General features: G+C 40.4%; 1 protein-coding gene and 3 long non-coding RNA genes across 4 annotated transcripts in view; 3 read left to right on the top strand and 1 right to left on the bottom strand.

The window, feature by feature from the left end:
- Positions 1–50: 50 nt before the first annotated feature.
- LOC119692061 lies at positions 51–1,386 on the top strand. The gene is made up of 3 exons (XR_007267941.1): positions 51–120; positions 302–385; positions 1,280–1,386. It is a non-coding gene; the product is annotated as an uncharacterized LOC119692061 (long non-coding RNA).
- An 860-nt stretch (positions 1,387–2,246) lies between these two features.
- The window catches only part of LOC105389248 (juvenile hormone epoxide hydrolase), a 45,923-nt gene continuing 23,236 nt past the window's right edge, over positions 2,247–24,933 (bottom strand). The window contains exons 5-8 of the mRNA XM_048631270.1: positions 19,930–19,992; positions 4,444–4,579; positions 3,067–3,298; positions 2,247–2,481 (exon numbers count right to left, since the gene is read on the bottom strand). Coding sequence (XP_048487227.1) covers positions 2,253–2,481; positions 3,067–3,298; positions 4,444–4,579; positions 19,930–19,992 — 660 coding nt within the window. The 3' untranslated portion in view covers positions 2,247–2,252. The remainder of the gene's footprint in view (positions 2,482–3,066; positions 3,299–4,443; positions 4,580–19,929; positions 19,993–24,933) is intronic.
- On the top strand, positions 18,978–19,865 carry LOC119691625. Its single transcript, XR_007267937.1, has 2 exons — positions 18,978–19,115; positions 19,506–19,865. It is a non-coding gene; the product is annotated as an uncharacterized LOC119691625 (long non-coding RNA).
- Positions 20,065–24,907, top strand: LOC125490872. The gene is made up of 3 exons (XR_007267936.1): positions 20,065–20,525; positions 23,844–24,003; positions 24,776–24,907. It is a non-coding gene; the product is annotated as an uncharacterized LOC125490872 (long non-coding RNA).

Here is a 24,933-nt window from a genome sequence, read left to right as displayed (position 1 = left end):
CCCCTACAGCGTCCCCTACAGCGTCCCCTACAGCGTCCCCTACAGCATCCCCTACAGCGTCCCCTACAGCGTCCCCTACAGCGTCCCCTACAGCGTCCCCTTCGCCGCCCGTCCCCTGTGGTAAGGCAACTTATTTATTTTATTTATTTAACTAGCTTTTACCTGCTTATAGATTTACTAATCCGGGTTTACTAAGCGCTCTGAAGAGCTTATGTTCTACTGACCCCTGAGTCTCCCTTTCGGGTTAGTATACCCTTTCTGCAATCCTGTACAATATTGAATATGTTTGAATATGGCCCAGGCGTACTACCAGGAGTGTACTGACGAATCCTGCGAGACCACAACATGGGTCCCCCGCCGTCCCCTTCGCCGCCCGTCCCCTGTGGTGAGAAAACTTATTTATTTTATTTATTTAACTAGCTTTTACCCGCTTTGCTCGCGCCAAATTCGAGGTACTTAAAGGGTATTTTTATATATTTGAAGGCAAAAATTTATGAACTTTCATACAAATTTTCATCCCCTATTGGTTATGAACAAACTTTCTAAGGTAAGAATTGTTCTTATTATAAGTTAACTGCATACCTAGCATGTGGCGCAAGACGCAATATTTTCTGTCGCGCTCGTTCTGCAAAGAAATTAACCCTTCTTCACTGTTTTCTACTATTAGTTGTACGTTAAAAGTTGTTCAGTATAGTCATCCCCATTCGGTTTGGTTTGGGTGGATTCGTCCAAACATCACGTTACACGACAATAACTATACCAGAATAAAATTTATACGCGAGTAAATATCTGGGATAAGTACATTTGCATTCTACCGTGATTAATTGAATGAACGAGGAACGAAACCGTACTACGTAGCATGCAATAGAAATGACATGCCAACTTAGTTTGAATGGATTATAATAGTATGAAATTGATTTTTTTAATCGCTGTTGTTATTCTCAGAATTTCCCTTTTAACGTGCTTTGTTTAACGTTCTTTGTTTATGTTTTGACACATGTGTTTATATGCCAAAGACGGTTTTCTAATCAGCTGATGTGTCGCCGCCATTACAAAGTTACTCTCGGATAAGGGCACTATACCGTCAATTTTGGCGTTATAAATTTTTATTCTTGGTATGAGCTACTTATCTTGGTTTCAGGTTTCGTAGAATGCAAAATCTGCTTACTCCCGAGTAACTGGTAGTTTACTCTTGAGTAAAAAGTTACTCGAGCTTGGTCGAATCCACCCTTAGTATACCACTTTTGCAACATCCTGTATATTGAATATTTTTTCACAGGTTCCACTCCAAGGCGGTCCACCTCAGCGGTTTCCTCCCGCATGGTTAAAGGGTGTGGAAGTTTTCTAAAAAATGAGAAGTTTAACCCATTAGAATATATATATAACATATGGGACCTATGTCCATGTGTATGTATATTATTTGACGATAAGAATATGTCCCATAAGCAAATGTTTTCCAGTTGATATTCTACACAACGCATATTGTGAATGCCTGCCTAAACTTGTGAATGTCTTCCAAGTTTAGGTGACAGTAAAATAATTATTGTTATTCAAAATTTCTACTTAGATATTTTTTTAATCAACCTTTGACCCTTTAGCATGAATTTTCATCGTGAACGTGAAATAGAGTTCATCGAGTAATTTTGTATGAAAATATGAACAGCGCCACTGGCGGTCGGTAGCAGAACTAAATTTTCCCCTACAAAATTCATCGAGTAATTTCACATCACGTTCACGATGAAAATTCATGCTAAGGGGCCAGTATGCTTTATTTGCCAGTCTGTCTAATATTTATTTTGACAATAAATACAAATTCGTTTCAGTCAGTGGTTTTGTTTTTATTTTTTCTTAATTAACCTGATTGCCTAGAAAAAACTGAGAATTTCGGTGCCAACAAGAAATTATTAAAAAAAATATCTCGACCACTTAATGATTAAAAAATAAAATGGGGTGCTATAAGTTTAACGTGTCTGTGCACCAGTCCGTGGTAGCTTAGCTCCCAAACGTCTTCAATTTTTTATTAAGAAGTTTGTTTTTAAATCATAACCTATGATCCAAAAAAAAATTTAAGACGTTTGGGTATACTTAGGTAATATTGGACATAGGTAATATTAATGCGAGTGTTCTTAGCCACATTTTATCAAAATCGGCTTGTCTGTTCAAAGTCATGCTCCTTCTAGTGTTGAATATCGGGGGTTTTTACTGTTTACTGTACTGTATTTGGAAAAGAACTAAAACAAAACACCAACAAATCAACCCTTTCTATTTTCATTTCTCTCATGCCACAACCGGAACTCTTTAACCGCTCTAAACACATCTTCTGTAAACTCCTTCTCCACTTCAAACGCGGCAAAATGGCCTCCCACGTCGATCAGAGAGATGTTTATAAGATTTCGGTATTTGTGTGTCAGGAGGCTGGCTGGAGAGAAGAGAGGCTCGTTGGCCGTGTGGAGAGCCCAGGTCGGGACGTCTGTTGGTATCCTGGGGGTGACAGATTGTGATTGTAAGAAACAAACACATTATATGAAAGTGATTTAGCAGCGAGATGCATTTTTGTTAACATTATGCTAACAATTGAATCTGCTAACTTTATCTATTTAGTATGCGGACCTATGACCTATGAGTCACCTCCCACCCAATTTGTAATCATTGGTAGATCCAATTGTACATTACTTACTATCTTTAACAATAAGATCACATTGAATATAATGAGGTAAGTTTGACGGACAGAGCATAATTATAATTAATAATAATGAAACAGGCCTTTGTTCTTTACTTGTTAAGTAATTAAGCCGTTTAGGCTACAGGAGGGAACAAAGAAACAGACATACATACATACATACAATCGAATAAAGGGATAAGATTATTTCAATCCTCATGTATCAAAAACTCAGTGCCAATCAGATATATTATTATTATTAAATTCTTTATCGCACAAAGTAAATTGGTACAAAGGCGAACTTAATGCTACCAGCATTTACCGGTTAACTTTTGGTGATGTTGAAAAGATAATTTGTAGGGCTTTGCACTTTTTTACTACATAGAAAAGCATTTCAATAAACTTACTCATTAATCCTATAAGCCGCACTCCTTTTAGTAAAACTCTCAGCGTAGAGCCTAAAACTGGTGGTCGCACAGTTGGGGTGCCAGTACATCATCAGGATATCCACCAAGTCTTCCATGCGATACTGGGAGAGGCCGCCATCTTGTTTATTTCTGTTTGCCATGTTGGTAGCACTGGAGAACTTCTCGAGAAGGTAGGCGGCCAAACCCGCAGGTGAGTCCGATATGGCTACACCTGGCCATGTAGCACAGGGCGCTATTAAGACGTGACAAGAGTTCTCCGTCGCGCTCGCTCTTGAGGCTGCGCGATGTGAGTGAGCGCGATGCATAACTCTTGTCACGTCTTATATGCGCCCCGTACTAGCCCTTCAGGAATGGATAGTTAGGAATTATACATACATATTATGCTCACGAATGTAATCCCTAGAAGGGTAGTCAGGATGAGATATACTCTAAGGGATGAGGCAACCGTATTTCTCTGTCATTTGTATTCACGTGATAAGTCGTGAACCGTATCGCCGTTTTAAAGGCAGTAAGTATTTGTGTAGTGGAATGATTGGTGTAGGTAGGGGTATAACTGGCTGTTGTCTTGCAAATTAACGTGATTGATACCTTGATTTAGATTTGACCTAGATCATAATAACTGTTACTTTTGTAATGTATGTATGTGTGCAATAAGTAATATTATGTATATGTCGCACGCATCTGGTTTAATCTCCTGTTTGATTGAACCGCTAGCCCGTTCATTGGATGACGCTATTCAGTTGTATGACTAGGCCGAACGTTGATTGTACAAGCGTCACAAAACGTCCAACTAGTTAGCGGACGTAAAATCAGTCAGGTGGTGAATAAAACAAATATGGCGTCTAACAGCGAACAGCTGACACAAAAAGCACTTGTATTGTTATTTTTTGCAAGTAAAGTAGCTTTAAAGTGCGTTATTTATGCCATGTTCATCCTAACCAGACATTACAAAGTTGCTATACTATATCCCATTTAACGACTTCGCTGAATAACGTTCAGTGAAGACGTTGGACGTTACAGTCAACCACTTGACGAGTTGTTCTTTAGGCCTGGGTCTCCTATTTTTGCTGTAGGTCGCGTCCAGCGTCGCGCCGTGGGCCGCGTCACGATGCTCACTATAGAAATGTACTGATGCGGTCTCCCTCACACGCCGACGTTGGCGCGTAGACATAATGAGCATTGTGACGCGGCCTACCGGCGTGACGCTTGACTCGATCTACGGCGTAAATAGGAGACCCGGGCCTTAGTCATTCAACTGAGTAGCGTCATCCAATTAACGGGCTAGCGGTTCAATCAAACAGGAGATTAAACCAGATGCCTGCGACATATACATATCTATATATCAATCTATCTTACCAATAGTATCAGGCTTGGTCGCTTGCAAGTGGAAGTACCCGGTTTCTTCCATTCTGTCAGCAAAGTTCTGTGTCAGCGGATACACTCTGTCAGCAAACACCGGCTCGAGGTACCAGGGCAGCAGAGATCCGAGGATTGTAACGTTGTAGACGTACATGTCTTTAATTAAACATATTTTTAAACTTAAATTAGCCTATTTTCTTATTTTAACACTTAACTACGTAATAAATAAAATAAAACATTAATTAAATCAAATATCTAAAACTAAATAACATTTTAAAACATAACTTCTTTTAAAGTACATTCGCACTCAAAATACTGAAACGTAATCTGTAGTCATAAACAGTTTATGGTAGAAATTTAGTTTCATAAACCTGCCCACATTTTAATATTGGTAGAAATTTATTGTTCATAACCTGGTATTATTTTTAACATTCCGTGACATCGTGACACTTTCAACGGCTGTCGCCGCTCGCTAGTCATTCATTAGCTTTGCCATCACTGGACTCGAACGTACGCTTGCGCATTTAAATAATAATTGCCTTCGCACATATCATTGCGACTTAAAAGTAAATTTTTAAATAGATAGTGCACCTTAAGTGTCCTAACCGTTCCGGGTCCGCTATACAAGGCGCTGCTGGCTCTGTGTACCTGTGTTTTACATAAATCCTCAAACCCCCATATTGGGTAAGTTGTGAACAAGATGTTATTTATTTTAATATGTGTGCTAACATTTCTTCTTAGCTTTTGGATAGCTGTTTATTGGCGGTTACGGTGTTCAACCGACCGTTGGAATATTCCAGTGGTCGCATTTTGAATACCGTATCCTACCTTCACCTTTTTAATATTTTCATTGTTAAACTTGTAACTTAAATATTTCTTTTTAATTGCCTTCTGCATTCATTATCTTTTGTTAAATTTAAAGCCTACTTAATTCTTCGCATTTGTAAACTCCGTTCTGATTGTTTTCACCACGGCACCGCTTGCTACATAAGTACTTACCTACAATGCGTTGCCGTCGGTGGTAACACGGAACGTTATGGAATCATTCCTAACGTATTTCGTTGGCCATTCCAGGGTTTCAGTACGGGGTTTAAGAAGATTTCAGTACGGGGTTTAAGAAGATTTCAGTACGGGGTTTAAGAAGATTTCAGTACGGGATTTAGAAGACCTAGGCTTCTCGCTTGGCTACCTACTGCTGCATCACCCTCTGCTTCGCTTCCGCTTCGGACCTGCAGCTTAGCACGGCGACCTACAACCCCGCCCGTGGCTGACGACCTGTTCCACCGGCATCTGACCATCCAGGGGAGTGCTTGAACTACGCAGTGAAATCAGATACTAGGCCGACACACTGGCGCCCAACGTCCGTAAGACGGGGGGTCACACTGGCACCCAACGTTCCGTAAGACGGGGGGTCACACTGGCGCCCTTAAACGTGGTTGTGTCTGATTTTGCTGCGCAGTAAGTAGTTAAGTGTTTGTTTGTGTGTGCGTTGTAAAACGTTTTTTTTTTGTTGCTCTGCCGTAACTGAGGTGTATTTTGCATTTTTTTTTTTAAATATAATTTGTACCTTTTTGTTTTAATTTAAAACGGTTTTTTTTAAATGTATTAAGTTTCGTTAACGACTTTTTAACTGGCAACATTATTTTTTTAACTACCCTAATTAGTTAATTAGCCACTAATTACTTCGTGACATTTTTTTCTGTGATACCAGCGTAATACACATCAGTTACATTTATTTTTATTTCTCAACGCTTCTTTTATTTTTGGTTCTGTGCGTGTTTTTTTGTTTTGTGTATTATTTAAAAAAAAAAGAGTACAACGTTACTTAATTTTTTTGTAACGGAACGGAGTAAAAATTTTTTTTTTTCATCTCTTGTTCACAATTTACCCAAGTTTTTAAATAACGATTCTTGTAGCTTTCCCCCATTGTAATATTTTAATTTTTTCGTCATGTTCCCCATAAAATTTTTGTCCCTTCAAAAATCCGAACTGGAATACGAGGTATCCATCAGAGGTACAGTTCCAGCGTCCAGTGTTGCGGAATTGCGAAAGCAAATAGTGGAGCTGGCTATAAACTTTCCCTCTGAGCATATCCTCGAGTCCGGTTTGGATTCAAAAAAAGACTTGCAGGGTGTGTTCGAGGTTTTGTCTAAAATACAGGCCAATTTTGAGTGTGTAAAACCTGACAAAGCACTTGTGCAGCGGACTCGGAACATGTTACACCATTTGCATCACCGCTTAAATAGGATGCAAACGGTTGAAATAGATAGGGTCGCGTATGAAGAAACCGTATCTTTATACAAATCCTATATGGAAAAAATTATTTCCTTGGAAAATAAGAGTATCGACCCTCTGGCAATACCCACTGCGGAACCTTCTGTTCCCAGTCCAAGCGTTCCTTGCGTCGTTTCGGTGACCTGTGAACGTGGTAGTGCAGGCGAACTATGCAAACTTAAATACAATGGAAAAACTTGCGTGCGGGCATTCGTTGAACGTGTCACGGAATTCTTAGAGTCACGGAACCTTGCCGACGACAAATTTCTAGCGTATGCGACCGAGATTTTTACGGACCATGCGCTTATTTGGTATAGAAGCGTAAGAAATCAGGTGTCAAGCTGGGCTGATTTAAGACAACTGCTCATCAAAGATTTCGACCAGTCTGATTATGACTACAGATTGCTTTCTGAAATCAGGCGTAGAACACAGGGCGAATCAGAAAATATCACGATCTTCCTTTCAATAATGTCTGGCATGTTTTCTCGACTTTCTAAGAAAGTCTCAGAAGACGAGCAGCTGGAGATTATTCTTCATAATATCCGCCCCTGTTATGCGAGCACTTTGGCATCAGTCACACAAATAACAACAATAGAAGCTCTCAGAACCCTATGTCGTAACTATGAGAACATACAGGCTCGACTTTCTCATTTTCGCGAACCTTCTGGCGTTACACCTGATTCCTTAGCACCTGAGTTTGCTTACTCTTCAAGTAATCAAACCAAAAAACAAAATTATAACGAAAATAAAAACTATAATTATAACAAAAATTATAACAATAATTTCAATAAAAACAACAATTACACGAACAAAAATGAACCTAAGAACTATATACATTCGATGGTAACTGGGAATAGGACTCGTTTCTGCTTTAGGTGCAAATCAGATTCACACAATCTTCGTCAATGCCCTAATCGCGATGTTATCGTTTGTTTCCGCTGTGGTCGTGATGGTGTTAAAACACCCGACTGTCCGGACTGTAACAAACACAAGCCGATTTCAAAAAACTAGATGTTCAGAATTGTAGCAATAAATCGGGTAGTAACTTTGATCAATCCGACTGGAACAATTGGTTAAAAACAATTAAAACTTTCTTTAACAGTTACAAAGTTGCTACAATTCTGAAACATATACCGGCTTATGATCCTAGACCTTATGCCACCATTCGCATAAACGATATTACTGCTTGTGGTCTTCTAGATTCTGGCGCGGCTGTATCGATTCTCGGTAATAACGCTCACAAAATCTTACTGGATAGTGACCTTAAATTAATTGAGAACGACTGTATTTCTGTCACTGCAGCTGGAGGCCAATCACTCAAAAGTATTGGGTACATTAATTTGCCCATACATTTTGACAACAATTTTCATATTGTCAAAGCATACGTGGTTCCCGACATTGAATCTCCTCTTATCCTAGGTGTCGACTTCTGGCGTAGTTTTGATTTGTGCCCAAAATTGTTAAGTTCAGAGGGTATCACCTTCCTTGATTCTCCTTTGTCAGAACTCAAGGTTGGCATTAATGATGCTTTCATACAGTCGTATGACAATTTAGATGACTCTCAAAAACTCATTGCCGACAATATCATTGAGCAGTTCAAAGACATCTCAACCGATCGTAAGGGCCTAGGCAGGACCAATCTGATTACCCACCGCATAGACACTGGCGATGCTCAGCCTGTTAGACAGCGTTATTATAGGATGTCTCCAGAGAAGCAGCGTATCCTGACAGACCAAGTAGACGAGATGCTGTCCCTCAACGTGGTCGAGCCTTGTGAGAGTGCCTGGTCGTCTCCGGTGCTCATTGTCTATAAAAGTAACGGGCAACCTCGTTTTTGCCTGGATTCCAGGAAGCTGAACTCGGTCACCAAGAAAGATGCCTACAACTTGCCTTATGTGGCCGAGATTTTAGACAACTTGCGCGACGCTAAGTATCTTTCTAGCGTCGACTTGTCAAAAGCTTTCTGGCAAATCCCTATAGCACCGGAGGACCGAGACAAGACCGCTTTCTACGTTCCCGGTAGAGGCACTCTCCATTTCAAGACCACAGCCTTTGGACTTACCAACGCGCCAGCTACTCAGCAGCGTTTGGTCGATTTGCTGTTTGGCGACTTCGATCTGAAGACCTTTGCGTATTTGGATGACATCATTGTCATTAGTAGCTCTTTTGAGGAGCACGTGTCACTTTTACTGCGCGTGTTGGACAAGCTGAAGATGGCCAATTTGACTGTCAATCTTGACAAGTGCAAGTTCTTCAGAAGTCAACTTAAATACCTTGGATACGTGGTGGACGCAAACGGCCTGCGCACGGATCCCGAGAAGGTTGAAGCTATCCTCAATTACCCGACACCTACTTGTCGGAAGGACTTGAAGCGTTTTCTCGGGACCGGAACTTGGTATCGCCGTTTTGTGCCCAATTTCAGCACGATCGCAGGTCCTTTGAATAAGTTGACTTCCAATAAGAAGAACGCACCTGCATTCAAGTGGTCACCTGAGGCTGACGCAGCATTTCAGAAGTTGAAGGAGTGTTTAGTTTCGGCCCCCGTTTTATCATGCCCGGACTACAGCCTGCCTTTCGAAGTCCATACGGATGCGAGCAACTATGGCGTTGGTGCTATGCTGACTCAGGTCATCGACGGTAAAGAGCATCCCATTGCTTACATGAGCAGATCTCTAACCAGTGCCGAGAAAAATTACAGTATCACTGAACGGGAGACCCTTGCAGTAATTACGGCCCTCGAGCACTGGCGATGCTATTTGGAGAATGGGATGACCTTCACCGTCTACACCGACCATTCAGCACTTAAGTGGTTCCTCTCGCTCAGCAATCCGACTGGAAGGTTGGCTCGTTGGGGAGTTCGTCTGTCCTCATTCAACTTTGAAATCAAGCACAGGCGTGGGGCCGATAACGTAATTCCCGACGCTCTTTCCAGAGCTGTACCATGCTCTTCTGTGTCAACGTCCAACTCCATTGGAACTACTAATGATGACTGGTATAAGAAGCTGTATAACGGTTGTCTGAGCTCACCCAGTCAATACCCAAACTTTCTTATAAAGAATGGGTCACTTTATCGGCTGAGCAAGAACAAGTGTAACCTTACTTCGGAGTTCGCGTGGAAGGAGGTCGTCCCGAGAGACTTGCGTGATAAGGTCATTGAGGACAATCACTCGGAGCCAACCTCAGGACATCTTGGTACCTTTAAAACCTATAGGCGTGTAACTTTACGCTATTATTGGCCTGGGATGCACCAAGATGTCGTGAAGTTCGTAGGCTCATGTCCCAAGTGTTTGTCGTACAAGTCACCAAATCACGCAACCTTAGGTGAAATGGGTCGTCCGAAGCAGTGCTCACGACCATTTCAGATGATCTCGGTTGACTTTGTTGGTCCTCTTCCCGTGACAAAGAAGCAAAACAGCTACCTCTTAGTTGTCACTTGTTGCTTCTCGAAGTTTTGCATGATCTTCCCCTTGCGAAAAGCTACAGCCGATGCCGTTGTCAGGATTCTGGAGGACTCCGTCTTTCTGATTCACGGAATTCCCCAGACTATATTCCTGGACAACGGCAGTCAATTTATTAGCCATGTTACTAGTGCATTCTTCAAAAAATATAACATCCCAAACATATTTTTCACCCCCAGGTATACCCCCCAAATTAATACGGTGGAAAGGTATAACAAGACCATTGTCACCTGCTTATCAACTTTTGTTGATAATGACCATCGGTCTTGGGATACCTTTGTGCCTAAAATTCAATTCGCCATCAACAACTCTGTCAATGAGGCCACAGGATTCACACCATCTTTTCCTGTTTATGGTCGTGAACTTGTTACCTGCGGCTCTCACTATACTGACAGTGACTTGGGTGATGAGGTTTTGTTTCTGCCTAGGGACATTTATGCTGAAAATTTGGGATGTCTTTCGTCGATTTTCAATGATGTTCAGGCCACTCTTTGGCACGCACATGTTAAAAATACGTCCCAATACAATTTAAGACGAAAACAGGCGGAATTCAATGTCGGAGACGTAGTCTTTAAGCGAACATACGTCTTGAGTGACAAGGACAAGTACTTCAGTAAAAAACTTGCGCCTAAATTCATCCAGTGTCGTATTACCGCGAAGAGATCGCCACTCGTCTATGAGCTAGAAGACATGTCAGGTAAAGATTTGGGCACTTGGCATATAAAAGACCTGAAACTGTCTCGTTTCCCTAGCCGAAAATAATTTTTATTCTGCAAACATAAATATTTCCCTTTTTTTTAAACGTGACGTGAACATTACCCAAATGCTTGCTTTTAACATTTAACATCATAATAATAATAAATTGTCAAAATATTAGTCATTTTTTGGTATATTTTTTTTATTAAAAAAAAAATAAAAGAATGACTTATTTTATAAAAGGTTTTGCGTTATCTATCATGGCGAGCTGATTTTCCGCATTTAGCCTCCAAGGTGGGCCATTATGCGTGAAATACCTATGGGGTGACTAGCTATTAAGCCACCCAAGCTCACGCCAGAAAGCCAGTAGACGACCTAGGTTGCTCATGACTTCCCGGAGGGACCCCGGAGATCCGAGGATTTTTGATCGTAGTGACTCCACGCCTTTGCAATGTAACAAGACATGGGAAGCTGTTTCATCTTCCTCCATGCAACTTCTGCAAAGAGGAGTGGTGGAGATTTTCATGCGATATAGGTGTTTATTTAACCGGCAGTGGCCTGTTATGGTACTTATCACGACACGTAAGTTTGCTCTGTCCAAGCATAATAATTTGCGTGTTAGTTTAGTATTAATTAGTGGTACAAAAGCTTTTGTTTGTTTGCACTCGGCACTGTTACTCCAGAGATTGGTGTGGCATTCTGTCGTTCGGGAACGCAACCAAGAGCGAATTTGGTTGAAAGGGATCGGTACTATCGGCTCTGGGCCTATTGGTGCAGTGTCAGATCCCTTTCGTGCAAGTTCATCAGCAGCGTCGTTCCCCAGCGACCCGCTGTGCCCTTTTATCCACTGGAGGGTTATGGTATTGTTTTGTGAGGCAAGCGATTCTAGAGCTGAGTGACACTCTAATACTAGCCCCGAAGTTATAGTTTTGCTAGACAAAGCTAGCAGAACTGCAGCACTATCAGATAGGATACGAATACGTTGATTCGTAACCTTTCTAGATTTGACTGCGTTAGCGGCCCGTGTAATAGCAACACATTCAGCCTGAAAGATTGTGTTGTATTTGCTTAGTGCCAGTGAAAAATGAATGTTTAGGTCATCGGAGTGGACACCAGCACCCGTACCTGACGTTTTTTTGGATCCATCAGTGTAAATTCTCAGTTCATATATACTGGACTGATCTCTTGGTTCTTCATGCAATTGAATGTTATAGTGCCTTTTAAATATATGGATAAGCGGTATTCGATCACCAATGGCTGCCATCATTGGTTGATGTTTTATGGCTTCCAACATAATGGAGTTAGAAGCCATAAAACATCAACCAATGATGGCAGCCATTGGTGAGTTATTTGCCCAGAGGCCAGCTGCTCTTAGTCTAAAAGCGGCGGCAGCTGCTTCCTGTTTCACCACGAGATGTAATGGTGGAAGGTCGAGAAGTACCTCAAGTGCGGCCGTGGGTGTTGATTTCATGCATCCTGTGATGGCTACACATGCAAGCCTTTGTAGCTTTTGCAGCTTGTTTTTTACTGAGCTAAGTTCTGTTCTGGGCCACCAGACTACAGAACCGTAAGTTATGGTAGGTCGTATGACAGCTTTGTACAGCCATAATGTTAATTTTGGTTTAAGGCCCCAGGTTTTTCCTAACATTCGCTTACACTGCCAGAAAGCGATCGTAGCCTGTTTTATTTTGTTATCGAGATGTTTATTCCAGTTCAACTTGTTATCTAGCGTTATGCCAAGATATTTCACTTCGGTTGAAAGTGTTAGTTGAGTACCAAATAATGTAGGCAAGCTCATGTTATTGAGTTTTCTCTTGTTAGTAAATAGGACTAATTCTGTTTTACTGGGATTGACTTTTAGTCGATACTCCCTGCACCATTGCTCGACAATCTTCATTGCGGCCTGCATAACGCTACAATGGAGGTTCTCGAATTTCCCACTAATGAGGATGGTGAGGTCATCTGCATAGCCGACTGTATAGAAGCCGCTGCTGTTGAGTTGTCTAAGCAGGTCGTCAACTACCAGATTCCACAGTAGAGGTGAAAGGACCCCGCCTTGAGGGCAGCCTTTAGCTACAATGCATCTGGTTGTCCCATTTAGGTTGAGTTGTACTGCTCTTAACTTTAACATATTATTTATCCAACCCCGTAGAGTTGGATTAACATTATATTTGGTTAAGGCAATGTTGATACTATCGAAGTTTGTTTTATCAAAGGCCCCTTCTATGTCTATAAAGGCACCTAGTGTTGATTCTTTGTTTGTTAGCGCACACTCAATTTTGTTCACTACGCTATGGAGTGCTGTTTCGGTCGATTTGCCAGCGATATAGGCATGTTGGCTGTTATGTAATGGTTTTCGTTTGAGATTATTATCTCGTATGTGTCTGTCACAAAGTCTTTCTAGGGTCTTTAGTAGAAACGACGTTAAACTAATAGGTCTGTAGGACTTTGGATCCGTGTAGTCACTTTTTCCTGATTTAGGAATAAAGGTTGCTTTCACCTCTCTCCACTGTTTAGGAATGTAGTTATGTGCTAAGCAAAAGGTTTTGCGTTAATAATCTAATATGATTTTTATTGCTTAGTTTGAATGTGGAAGTATGAAGTTGAAGATTGAATGTTTTTTTCTGACAGGTATGTATGAAAGTGTAGTATTTTACATTTTATTTTTATTATTTAACCGGATTTTATTTAGGATTTTATTTATTTATTTATTTATTTCTTGGAAAACAAACAGCATGCTTAATACATAATAATACTTATCAAATGAATAGTACATAGGCCAGTAAAGTTTTCACAAACAATAATTTGGTACTTTCGTTGTTACATAGAAAAAGCTATAATTACTTAATACATTTTAACATATTATTAGAACTTAAATATCTCAGTTATATTAATCTACTTAGTTGTAAGTTATTTATTTGTTTTATAGATTTGAATAACATAATATATAATTTATATACTTACATATATACCTTAGTATAGTATTTATGATTACATACATAAATAATAATATATATATATATATATATATAGGTACAGTAATACTATAAAATATTAATTTTAATTTTACCTGTTAATGTTAATGTTTTTACCCTCTTGTTTTGAAAGCAATCTCTTAAAACAGTTTAGGCTTGTATTAAACAAGTCCAGTTTATTATATGTGGTATTATATTTGTTGCACGCTCTTATTATGAAACGGTTTTCGGTGTAGTTCCGTTTACACACAGGCGTGGAGAACAGTCTCCCCGCGGACCGAGACAAGAAGCGCGGGCACCGGAGGGACAGCCTGCTCACCAGGTAGGGCGAGTCAATATGATTGTTAAGCAGCTTAAACAAAAATAATTGGTCACGGTGCTCCCTTCGAGTTTCTAAGGATATACAACTGGCATTATATTCTGTAAACTTGTAATGTAGACGTTTAATAAATTTATTCTGAATTCGTTCAATTGAATCAATGTGACATTGATACTGGGGATTCCAAACAGTTGAAGCGTATTCCAATATGGATCTTACAAAGCAATTATAAAGTGTTATTAGTGTTAGTGGATTATTAAAGTCGTGACCAATTCTAAATATAAAACCTAGCATCTTATAAGCTCTGGCTGTTACATTATTGACATGATTTACAAAAGACAACTTATGGTCCAGGAGCACACCTAGGTCTCTCACTTCAAAAACTCTAAGTAACGGTTGATCGGATATTTTATAAGTATAATCAATTATGTTTAGTTTTCTTGAAAAAGTAATAATGCAGCATTTTTTTACGTTAAGATATAGTTTGTTTTGTACGCAATACTCTGATACCCGGTCTAGGTCACTTTGCAGTTTGAGACAATCGTGAATAGAAGTGATTTTAACAAATATTTTAGTATCATCGGCATAAAGAAGTGGAAAAGAACTATTGAAACATTTGATGACATCATTAATAAAAATGTTAAACAATAGAGGACCAAGGTGGGATCCTTGAGGAACTCCGGAAGTGATAGGTACAAAACTAGAGACGTAACCCTTGACAGCTACTGCTTGAGTCCTGTCGCGAAGATAAGACTCCAGCCACCGTAGCAGATCGCCGTGCACACCGAACAATTCCAGTTTTTTTATTAAAGTATTATGACATATTTTATCAAAGGCTTTGGAATAGTCGGTGTACACTGCATCTACTTGGTGGCCTTTGTCCATAGCATCGAGAACAATATCTATATATTCGCAAAGGTTACTCTCCGTGGACCGTTTGTCAATGAAACCATGTTGGTTTATTATTAAATAAGGTCTGACAGCAGGAAAAAGCGCGTCGTAAATAATCTTTTCAAAGATTTTAGGTATTATACATAGTTTAGATATACCTCGATAATCTTTCGCATTATGCTTATTGCCGCTTTTGAAAATTGGTGTTATCAAAGATTGCTTCCACCTAGCTGGAAGATTACCAGTGTCTAGTGACATACGGAACAATACTGTTAGAGGAGTGGCAAGTTGCTCACAACACTGCTTTACAAACAAAGGATGTATGTCATCAGGACCACAACCCTTGTTTACATCAATATTCTTCAGATACTTCAATACTAAGTCGATGGTTATATTAGTGGTACTTATGAGGACAGTGTTACTTTCTTCTGTGTTACCCGTGACATTAATTTGACATTGACTGGGTTCAAAAACAGATGTGAAAAATTCATTAAACAAGTTACATATTCCTTGGCCGTCCGACGCTGTGCGATTATCTAGGTTTATCGTATCCGGTATATCATTACAGCTTTTTTTGGATTTAACAAAGGACCAAAAATGACGAGAGTTACGACAAATATTATTTTCAGCATTGCAAATGTAGGTATTATAGCATGAAACTTCAAGACGTTTTTGATCTCGACGGAGTGAACAAAACGTTTCATAGTCCTGAAGTCTACCATAAATTTTCCACTTTTTGTGAGCTTTTAATTTTTTATTAATTAATTTTATCAGAGGGCGTGTATACCATACAGGGTGTTTTTGACTTGGGATATGTACTTTGACAGGAACATGTTCCTCGATAACTTTGTAAATGACAGAATAAAAGTTATCCACGGCAGTTTCTATATCATCAACAGACAAATTGGAATCCCAGTCAATTTTGGCTAGCGATTCATTGATTGCGAGATAGTCGGCAGCATGATACCTACGCGCAGTCCGCGGCGCCTCGGGCAGGCTCGCGGGCGGGGACGGGAACCGGACAGTTAGTCTCAGAGCGGGGTGGTGGTCGTCTTCACGAACAAACGGCTCGGCCTTACTTACCTCACACTCACAACTCGAAATCACCAGGTCTAGCATTTTATTGTTTTTATTTAATATGTGGTTGTACTGGCCAAGACCGGTCAGGGACAATAAAGCCGACATATTATAAGTAAGCCCATCAGCTTGTGGGTTAACAAGTACATGACAGCCAGAGTGTGAAGAGCTCAGAGTCCACAGGCCATTTGAAATATTAAAGTCCCCCAGTATTAAAATAAGATCATTTGGGTAGTCCATAGCTATATTTAAAATATAATCACAAAAAGTAGCCTCAGAAGACATTTGATGGCGATTGTGTGGAAAGTAGCAAGAGTAGATCCTTAGTGAATTGGTTGTAGATGAATTGCCAAGTCGGAGGTTGACAGACGTGATGTCGGCGTCAGGCAGAACCGGGGGCGGTCGCGAGGCTCGCGAGTCTACGGAGAGGTTGCGTCTCACGGCTATGAGTGTCCCGCCCCCCAGCGTCGTCCCCGTGCCCTTATAATCACGATCCGTACGATACAAGTTATACCTACCATCGAAGATCTCAGCATCAAAAATACTATCCAACAACCAAGTCTCGGAGATACAGATTATATCGTAGTCACTGTTCAGGACGCTCCTAAAAAATACATTTGTTTTCGTTCGTAAACCACGAACGTTTTGATAAAAAACCCTAAGCATTATTAGTTAAAATGTTGGAGTAGCATTACTTAGGTATGTATATATAAGGAGAATGTAATAGAACAAGTAGTAGGTACTTAATTTGTTGGAATACTTATGTATACTCACAAGTAAATTCATCACTTTAATTCTACTCAGCAACAGAGTAAAGAAACCTGCCATAAAGGTATTTTCAACAAAAGCGTCAGAAAACACCGACAGTACATTTATTACAATATGAAAATAATTACTCAAAAGATCAGAATGATAAATAGGTAATTCATAAGAAGTTAATTCCTTATCTCTAAAAAGTGAACACCGCATACCAAATAGGGCAGAAAATATGATATTACCCACAACGCTATCCATAATATTGTAATAATAAAGTAATTGCCAGTGGTGTACATCGCTTGGATCGTCATGCATTGACGCAGCTATAGTAATGAAAGCGTATATGTTTTCTTGAAAGCAAGCAATGTATGTTTAACTTATTATTTTGTTTAAGACTGTGATTCCTATAATGCAAGCGAGAGGGATACATTATACTGCGATGACAGAGAGCGAGCGAGATGCGTGACCAAGTGACCAGCTCAGGGGCTCTCAACATTTTGGTACAGGTTTGGTGAAATAGAATGTAATCATAGTTTAATGATAGGTAAATATGAAATGAATACATATAAAATATAATAAATAGGATAATAATATTTTTTAAGTATAATACATAGACTAAATTACGCATTAGAGATATTTTACGTGACGTTATTATATAGATCGTACTCATACAATTTTGTTTAACGAGTCGATAGTGCTTACGTGTATAACCGGAGAAGTAGCGTCTCGGCGCACCATAACTGTGCAGTTACGCACCCAGCAGTAGGTATATCCTTTCTGTTTCGACTTGAGCTTGGCTTGTTGAAGCAGGAACTTATTATGAGCTGATAGGTGGTCATTAATATAAATCCTGTTGTCCGAGTCCAAGATTCCGATATCACTTGCTTTGAGTGTTTTCAGTTTCTGCAGTGCCGCCATGAAATCATCCTTTTTATATCTGGCTTGCATTTTCAGGATAATCGGTTTGGGTTGTTTCTGATCAGCATCCTTCCGAACAGCGACCCGCGTAACGAAGTCAATATCGGACTCCGCATTGAGTGTAAATCCGCTGACTGCTGCAAGTCTTTTCACCACATTAATCAGGTTCTCATTACTCTTCTGCGGGACGCCGTTAATTTGAATGTTGGATCTACGAACCCATTGATCATTTCTTCTGTTATCTTCAGATATCTCCTTTAAAGTTTTTTTCAGCTCGCAGACTTCTCCTTGAAGTTGTTCCAGAGTAGATACTCGACCATCTAGTTCGCTAACTTTTGTTGTGAGTTCATCCATATTGGCTTTGAAGGTAGTTTTCATGTCGCTTATATCGCTTTTCAGCTCCTTAATGTCGCTTTGAATGGACGTCATTACAGATAGCTTCGACAGAATATCCGATATTTGGCCAGAAATCAATTCTAGGGTGGCTTCTTTTTGATTCGCTGTGGACGACGCCGACGTCTTTTTGGTTCCGACCTGCTGTTTCAAGCTTTGCGGTTTATCCGGCATCCGTGACTGAGCGTCATCCTCGGTGAGAGATTTAGTAGGAGTCCCTCGGCACTGAGGGCACAACCAAGCTGCACGGCCGACGGCTCCCAGTCTCTCGAAACCCCTTTCAGTGATGGTGCCACATTTAAAATGGAATTTCTTGCTGCAAGCACTCAGGATAAAATCCTTTCCGTGAGACGGGGGGTAATGTAACGTTGTAGACGTACATGTCTTTAATTAAACATATTTTTAAACTTAAATTAGCCTATTTTCTTATTTTAACACTTAACTACGTAATAAATAAAATAAAACATTAATTAAATCAAATATCTAAAACTAAATAACATTTTAAAACATAACTTCTTTTAAAGTACATTCGCACTCAAAATACTGAAACGTAATCTGTAGTCATAAACAGTTTATGGTAGAAATTTAGTTTCATAAACCTGCCCACATTTTAATATTGGTAGAAATTTATTGTTCATAACCTGGTATTATTTTTAACATTCCGTGACATCGTGACACTTTCAACGGCTGTCGCCGCTCGCTAGTCATTCATTAGCTTTGCCATCACTGGACTCGAACGTACGCTTGCGCATCTAAATAATAATTGCCTTCGCACATATCATTGCGACTTAAAAGTAAATTTTTAAATAGATAGTGCACCTTAAGTGTCCTAACCGTTCCGGGTCCGCTATACAAGGCGCTGCTGGCTCTGTGTACCTGTGTTTTACATAAATCCTCAAACCCCCATATTGGGTAAGTTGTGAACAAGATGTTATTTATTTTAATATGTGTGCTAACATTTCTTCTTAGCTTTTGGATAGCTGTTTATTGGCGGTTACGGTGTTCAACCGACCGTTGGAATATTCCAGTGGTCGCATTTTGAATACCGTATCCTACCTTCACCTTTTTAATATTTTCATTGTTAAACTTGTAACTTAAATATTTCTTTTTAATTGCCTTCTGCATTCATTATCTTTTGTTAAATTTAAAGCCTACTTAATTCTTCGCATTTGTAAACTCCGTTCTGATTGTTTTCACCACGGCACCGCTTGCTACATAAGTACTTACCTACAATGCGTTGCCGTCGGTGGTAACACGGAACGTTATGGAATCATTCCTAACGTATTTCGTTGGCCATTCCAGGGTTTCAGTACGGGGTTTAAGAAGATTTCAGTACGGGGTTTAAGAAGATTTCAGTACGGGGTTTAAGAAGATTTCAGTACGGGGTTTAAGAAGATTTCAGTACGGGATTTAGAAGACCTAGGCTTCTCGCTTGGCTACCTACTGCTGCCTACCCTCTGCTTCGCTTCCGCTTCGGACCTACAGCTGAGCACGGCGACCTACAACCCTGCCCGTGGCTGACGACCTGTTCCACCGGCATCTGACCATCCAGGGGAGTGCTTGAACTACGCAGTGAAATCAGATACTAGGCCGACACACCACGACCCGTTCTACCGACTTAGGTGGCCTGCGGCCATCAATAAACTATTTTCGTTGGACCTACCTACCTCTTTCATTTACCTCCCAGTAGGGACGATAGGTAAACAGGTAGGGAACGTCACAGGATGAGCTTCATGTAGTAGGTAGAGTCAGAGTTGGTCGGCATGTTTGTGTGGTAGCCGAGGATTTCCTGTAAAGCGGGTTTATCTGGTTTCACTGTGGTGCATCTTCGTTTTGGATGAAGGAGAGGCACTTGGCTATAACTGCAGCCTTACTCCCAGCGATGAGTGGCTGAATCGATTTCAACAAGATCGCTGATTTCGTACTCCCACCGCACATTTTTGCGGCTCATTGTGTTATGACGTCACGCAAACCGTTCAGTGAAAATTATAGCGTTACTAAGCTAGAAATTCGCACCACGAGCTCATCATGAGCTCATCACACAGAGTAGATTATATGTCAAAGTTGCGACTCAACGCCTCTTTGAAAAAAGTTCCTATTCTTGCAACGCAAAGCCATTACAATGGCTAATTTTTCCTATTTTTGTAAGAAAAAGAGCCTGTAATTACACCTACAAAGTGATGTGAAAGTAGTAACTGAGGATACGTGAGGATTGCAAACCAGTCTCCCTGGATATTTAAAGCATATTTAAAGGAGTTGACGGACAATTTGACTGAAGACTTTAGCTTCATGAAACTAGCTGATTTGAGCGTAACAAATAAGGTGAGTATCCACGAACATAATAGAGGTACATGTAAAAGTTTCTTCAACTAAAGGCGGTGATCCATTCGCGAGAAAAACCTCCAATAACCTCTAAGTCCGCGGTCTAAAAAACCTCCAACGATGTTACAAAAAGCACGCCACGACTTTGCCAATGATGAGAGTAGACTGTTTGGTTCGCTAATGGATCACCAACGAGATTCGACAAGCCAACAATCTATACCGTCGCCTCGCCAGTGGATGACCGCCTTAACTCTCATGTTCTTAACCCTTTAACCAGCAGAAGGATCCAAGTGTAGCAGAAAAATGAAACTTTGGGTATGGGTTATATATGTAAAGCTTTATTAAAATTCGAAAAAAAATTTAAAAAATATATATATTTTATATGAAAAAAACATGGTGGCAATATAATGTACACTGCCGGTTTGAACTTTGGTGGAGTTTTGTTTTTTCTTTGTTTCTTTTGGATAGTGATCTGCAATGAGTGGAGTGAGGCGGAGTGGGGTCTTGTCGGATGATGCTGTTGCCCATGAGTTGGGGGACGCGTTTGGTGTTCCGGATGGTGCGGTTTCTGGGGATGGTTTGGGGGAGTCGTATTCGGAACGGGTTTCTGCCCGGTGTGGTTTGGTGAGGGTGCTTGCAGGTGGTGGCGTTCTGCTTAGTTCGGCGGCGCTGTCGTCTCCGTCCTCATCGGCTTGTCGGTCTCCTTCACTTGCTGGACTTCCGGGCGCTTCGGGATAGGCACCGGAGGCTCTGTGTCGAGGTCTTTCGGCTGCAGGACCTCGGGGTGCTTCGGTGTCTGCACTGGTGTCTCCCCGGCGTCGGGGCCGCTCGGCTACGGGAGTGCCGGGTGGCGCGGAGCCGGTTGCATCCTCTAGCATGCCGGATGGGTTGGATGGGGGTGAGCTTTCGGATTTCTCGTCTTCGGATTCGGGTGAGGATGGGACTGGTTGGGGGGAGCAGGAGTGGACCCGGGGGCCGGATCTCGGCTGCTTTGGTGCTCCGAGGGTTCGGTCTTCGGAGAGGCTTCCGGGCGGAGCAGGGCCTCTGACCTGCTTTTCTTTGTTCTTTGGTGATGACGTGCTGGACATTGTTGTGGAACAAACTAATTTATACGCTGTACAAGTAGGATCGAGAAATTATACACCAACCACTAAAGAAGAAATCATGGCTTGGTATAAATTGGTTTGGTCCACAGTGGTGTTTGGTGCGTCATCGCTGAAGAGTGGAGAGGGGTGGGTCGGAGGTTTCGTTCTGTTTGGAGGCTGTTTTGGGGATTGAACTTTCGGAGTGTCAGGGTGGCTGATCTGGTTTCTGGGTCCATTCTTGTTTTTTCCAGTCGGTCTCATCTTCGTCCGAGTCTGGGTCTGGGGACGGAGGGTCCGGGGGTTCATTTTTGTCTGGCCTGTCTGGTGTGTTGGCGGATGCGATGCGGTTGGTTCTGCGTTGCTTGGTGCTCTTGCAGCTGGGCGGCTTTGATGTTGGTGAGATGTTGGTGCAGATGTTGAGGCACTTTGGGGTCTTGTGGCTGGGGGACTTCGGTGTGGAGTCTCTGGTGTTGGTCTTGAGGTGCTTGGGGGTCTGGTGGGTGGGGGAGATTGGCAGGCTGGTGGGGGTGGGGACGGTGGTGCCGTCGAGCTGGGTGGAGCGTCGTCGCCTGTGGGTGCCCTCACCGAATCGTTTTGGGTGGAAGCTTGTTCTGGGTCCGGTTCTTCCGGGTCATCTTCGGAAGTCGTGCCATCTGGAGTGCCGGGCATGTCTTCCGGCTCATGGGCGGTGGCATCATCTGGTGGGACTTTGTTCCGCTTCATTGTGGATCGTTGTCTGGAGGAAGCAGGGAGGGAGCGGAGCTTTGCCGGGGTTTGGACTGGCGGTGTACATTATATTGCCACCATGTAGGTACCTACAAGTTGATAGTGGCATATATATGGCCACCACAAAAAAATGGAAATTCGAATAAAAAATGACGATTTTTTTATAAATAATGATCATATCGTCTTCTATACTACATGTTTATATAATAAAAACCGACTTCAAAAAACCACTAAAACGTAAGAAATAATTTAAGGTTTAGACCAATCCTAGGTCACAGTATAAATATACCTAAGCAGGTACTGTTCTTTTTTGATGTTGGTGCAGTGACAAAGTAGTTAATCTGAAGAAATATGGCACCAACTTCAAAAAAGAACAGTACCTGCTTAGGTATATTTATACTGTGACCTAGGATTGGTCTAAACCTTAAATTATTTCTTACGTTTTAGTGGTTTTTTGAAGTCGGTTTTTAATTTTTTTAAAATTATTATTTTATTTTGTTATTTTTAGTTTATTTGCAATAATTATCAATCAAAAGTAAGATGCAAATGATACCAATATGTCCTACTCGTTAATACGAATCATTCGAGCCCAAACACGAGGTAGTTGCTATATACCGTTGAGGAGTTCCCTTGACTGCCTTCCGTTTCCATCATCAGATCAGCTCAAGGTCACCATCATATCTTTTTGTTATAATAACAATATTTACGTTATAAATTTCATAAGAATCGGTTGATAAGTGCCCAAAATGGAAATTTATACCCCTGTTTTTACCCCTTTACCCACCCTTGGGGGTGGAATAAAATTCTGAAAAAAAAATGGGACCACCCCTGAGCTCAACCCAATACATCAAAAAAAGAATTTTCAAAATCGGTCCATAAATGGCTGAGTAATCGATGAACATACATAAAAAAAAAAAAAAAACATACATACAGACGAATTGAGAACCTCCTCCTTTTTCGAAGTCGGTTAAAAAAGAAGGTTACTCACATTTTTATCTGCAGGATTGATGAGATATTTTTAAATAAACTTTGTACTTTTGAAATGAGTCAATTTTTTTTCAAGTGACATTTTTTTTTAAAATGTTGGCACTACTAATTGATTTGATTGAAGAAAAAAAATACTGATGTGCATTCAGCTATGTATTAGTGACGTTTCCAGTAGCAAGATCGAATAAACTTTAGAATTCTCAGGCCTATAAGATGGTGGCACGTATATGGCCATCATCAGTTAAAGGGTTAAGGCATGAAGAAGAAGCCTTAAAGGAAATATCCTTCAAAACAAAGACAAACCTTCTTTTACCATTGTTGTAGTCCTATGGCACCCCAGAGGTGTCATAAAATCTGCCACCTATCTATGTTTAAACCACCTATGTCTGGTCTCGCTCCAGCTAAGTCCAGTGGCTAACAATATATACCTACTAATAATAAGATAAACCTTCCTATACTATCATAATGTCTGTAACCTAAACCCCATGATATCTACTAACCAGAATTTTGGTATTTGTAGGTTTTTACTGCATTGCAACTGGCTCCAGACTGGAATTTATAACCAAGACTAAATATTCAAGTGCCTATGTGAAGTACCTACTTAACAACAAGTTGTATTAAGATCTTATGAAGTTAATACCTACATAAGAAACTAAATTGGCATATCATTCTGCTACTGAGTAAGTCACTTAAGCTGATTTCAATTTATTTGTAGCAAAAAATATATGAAATACTACCCTAGCACAAACACTTTAATTTTATGATGCACTGACAGTATGAAAAATAATTTACTTGGCTTGCTTATCTAGATTCTATATCTATAAAATATTATTTGATTCATCTGTTTTCTAAGTACCTTAGGATTAAAATGTAGTGCTGCGGTGGGTATCTTTTGTAGGTAAAAAAATATACCTATGCTGGCTCAATCTCCACCTACTACAGAAACAAGACTATCTATTCTTGGACCAACAGAAAGCCTATCTCAGCTATTGGAACACCCAGGCTTGCTGCTCCATTTTACTCGAGAGCTAGGCTGGCTGAGCTAAAATTAAGGGGATATGTACAAAGGTTCCACTCAAGAGAGCCACGTACAGGAGCTTCGCCACCTCTCAGAATAGAATAGAATAGAAAATCTACTAAATAAAGTTGTATCAATACCTTGATAGTACAGTCAGCAATAGATATTTATGCCACCACAGCAACAAAAATTTAATCCTCATGGGTGGAATAATAATATTTTATCAATACTTACTAACTTAAGTATTACTTACCTTAATATCAGTTATCCTTATTTTTCATGTTACATAAATATTACCTACCTATCAATTGTCATAATATCTAAGGGCTTGCGTTGGGGTGGCATACATATCTCTTTGGCTGACTGTACAATATATTATTATTATATCCTAACCTATAGAATTACTATTAATCTATATTTCTATCTTATTTCAGATAATCAGAAAGCAGTTTTTTAGCTAATAGAAGAGAAGCTTATGCTTGATATTTCAGAACACTGATAATAATTGTGATGTGATTTAATATATCATACTTAATAAACACAAAATACAAATACAGCAAAAACCATGTTTCATTTCATTATTTAAATGTTG

The sequence above is a fragment of the Plutella xylostella genome, chromosome 28, assembly GCF_932276165.1.
Source record: "Plutella xylostella chromosome 28, ilPluXylo3.1, whole genome shotgun sequence".
NCBI classification, from domain to species: Eukaryota; Metazoa; Arthropoda; class Insecta; order Lepidoptera; family Plutellidae; genus Plutella; species Plutella xylostella.
This window is presented reverse-complemented; position numbering and strand designations above follow the sequence as displayed.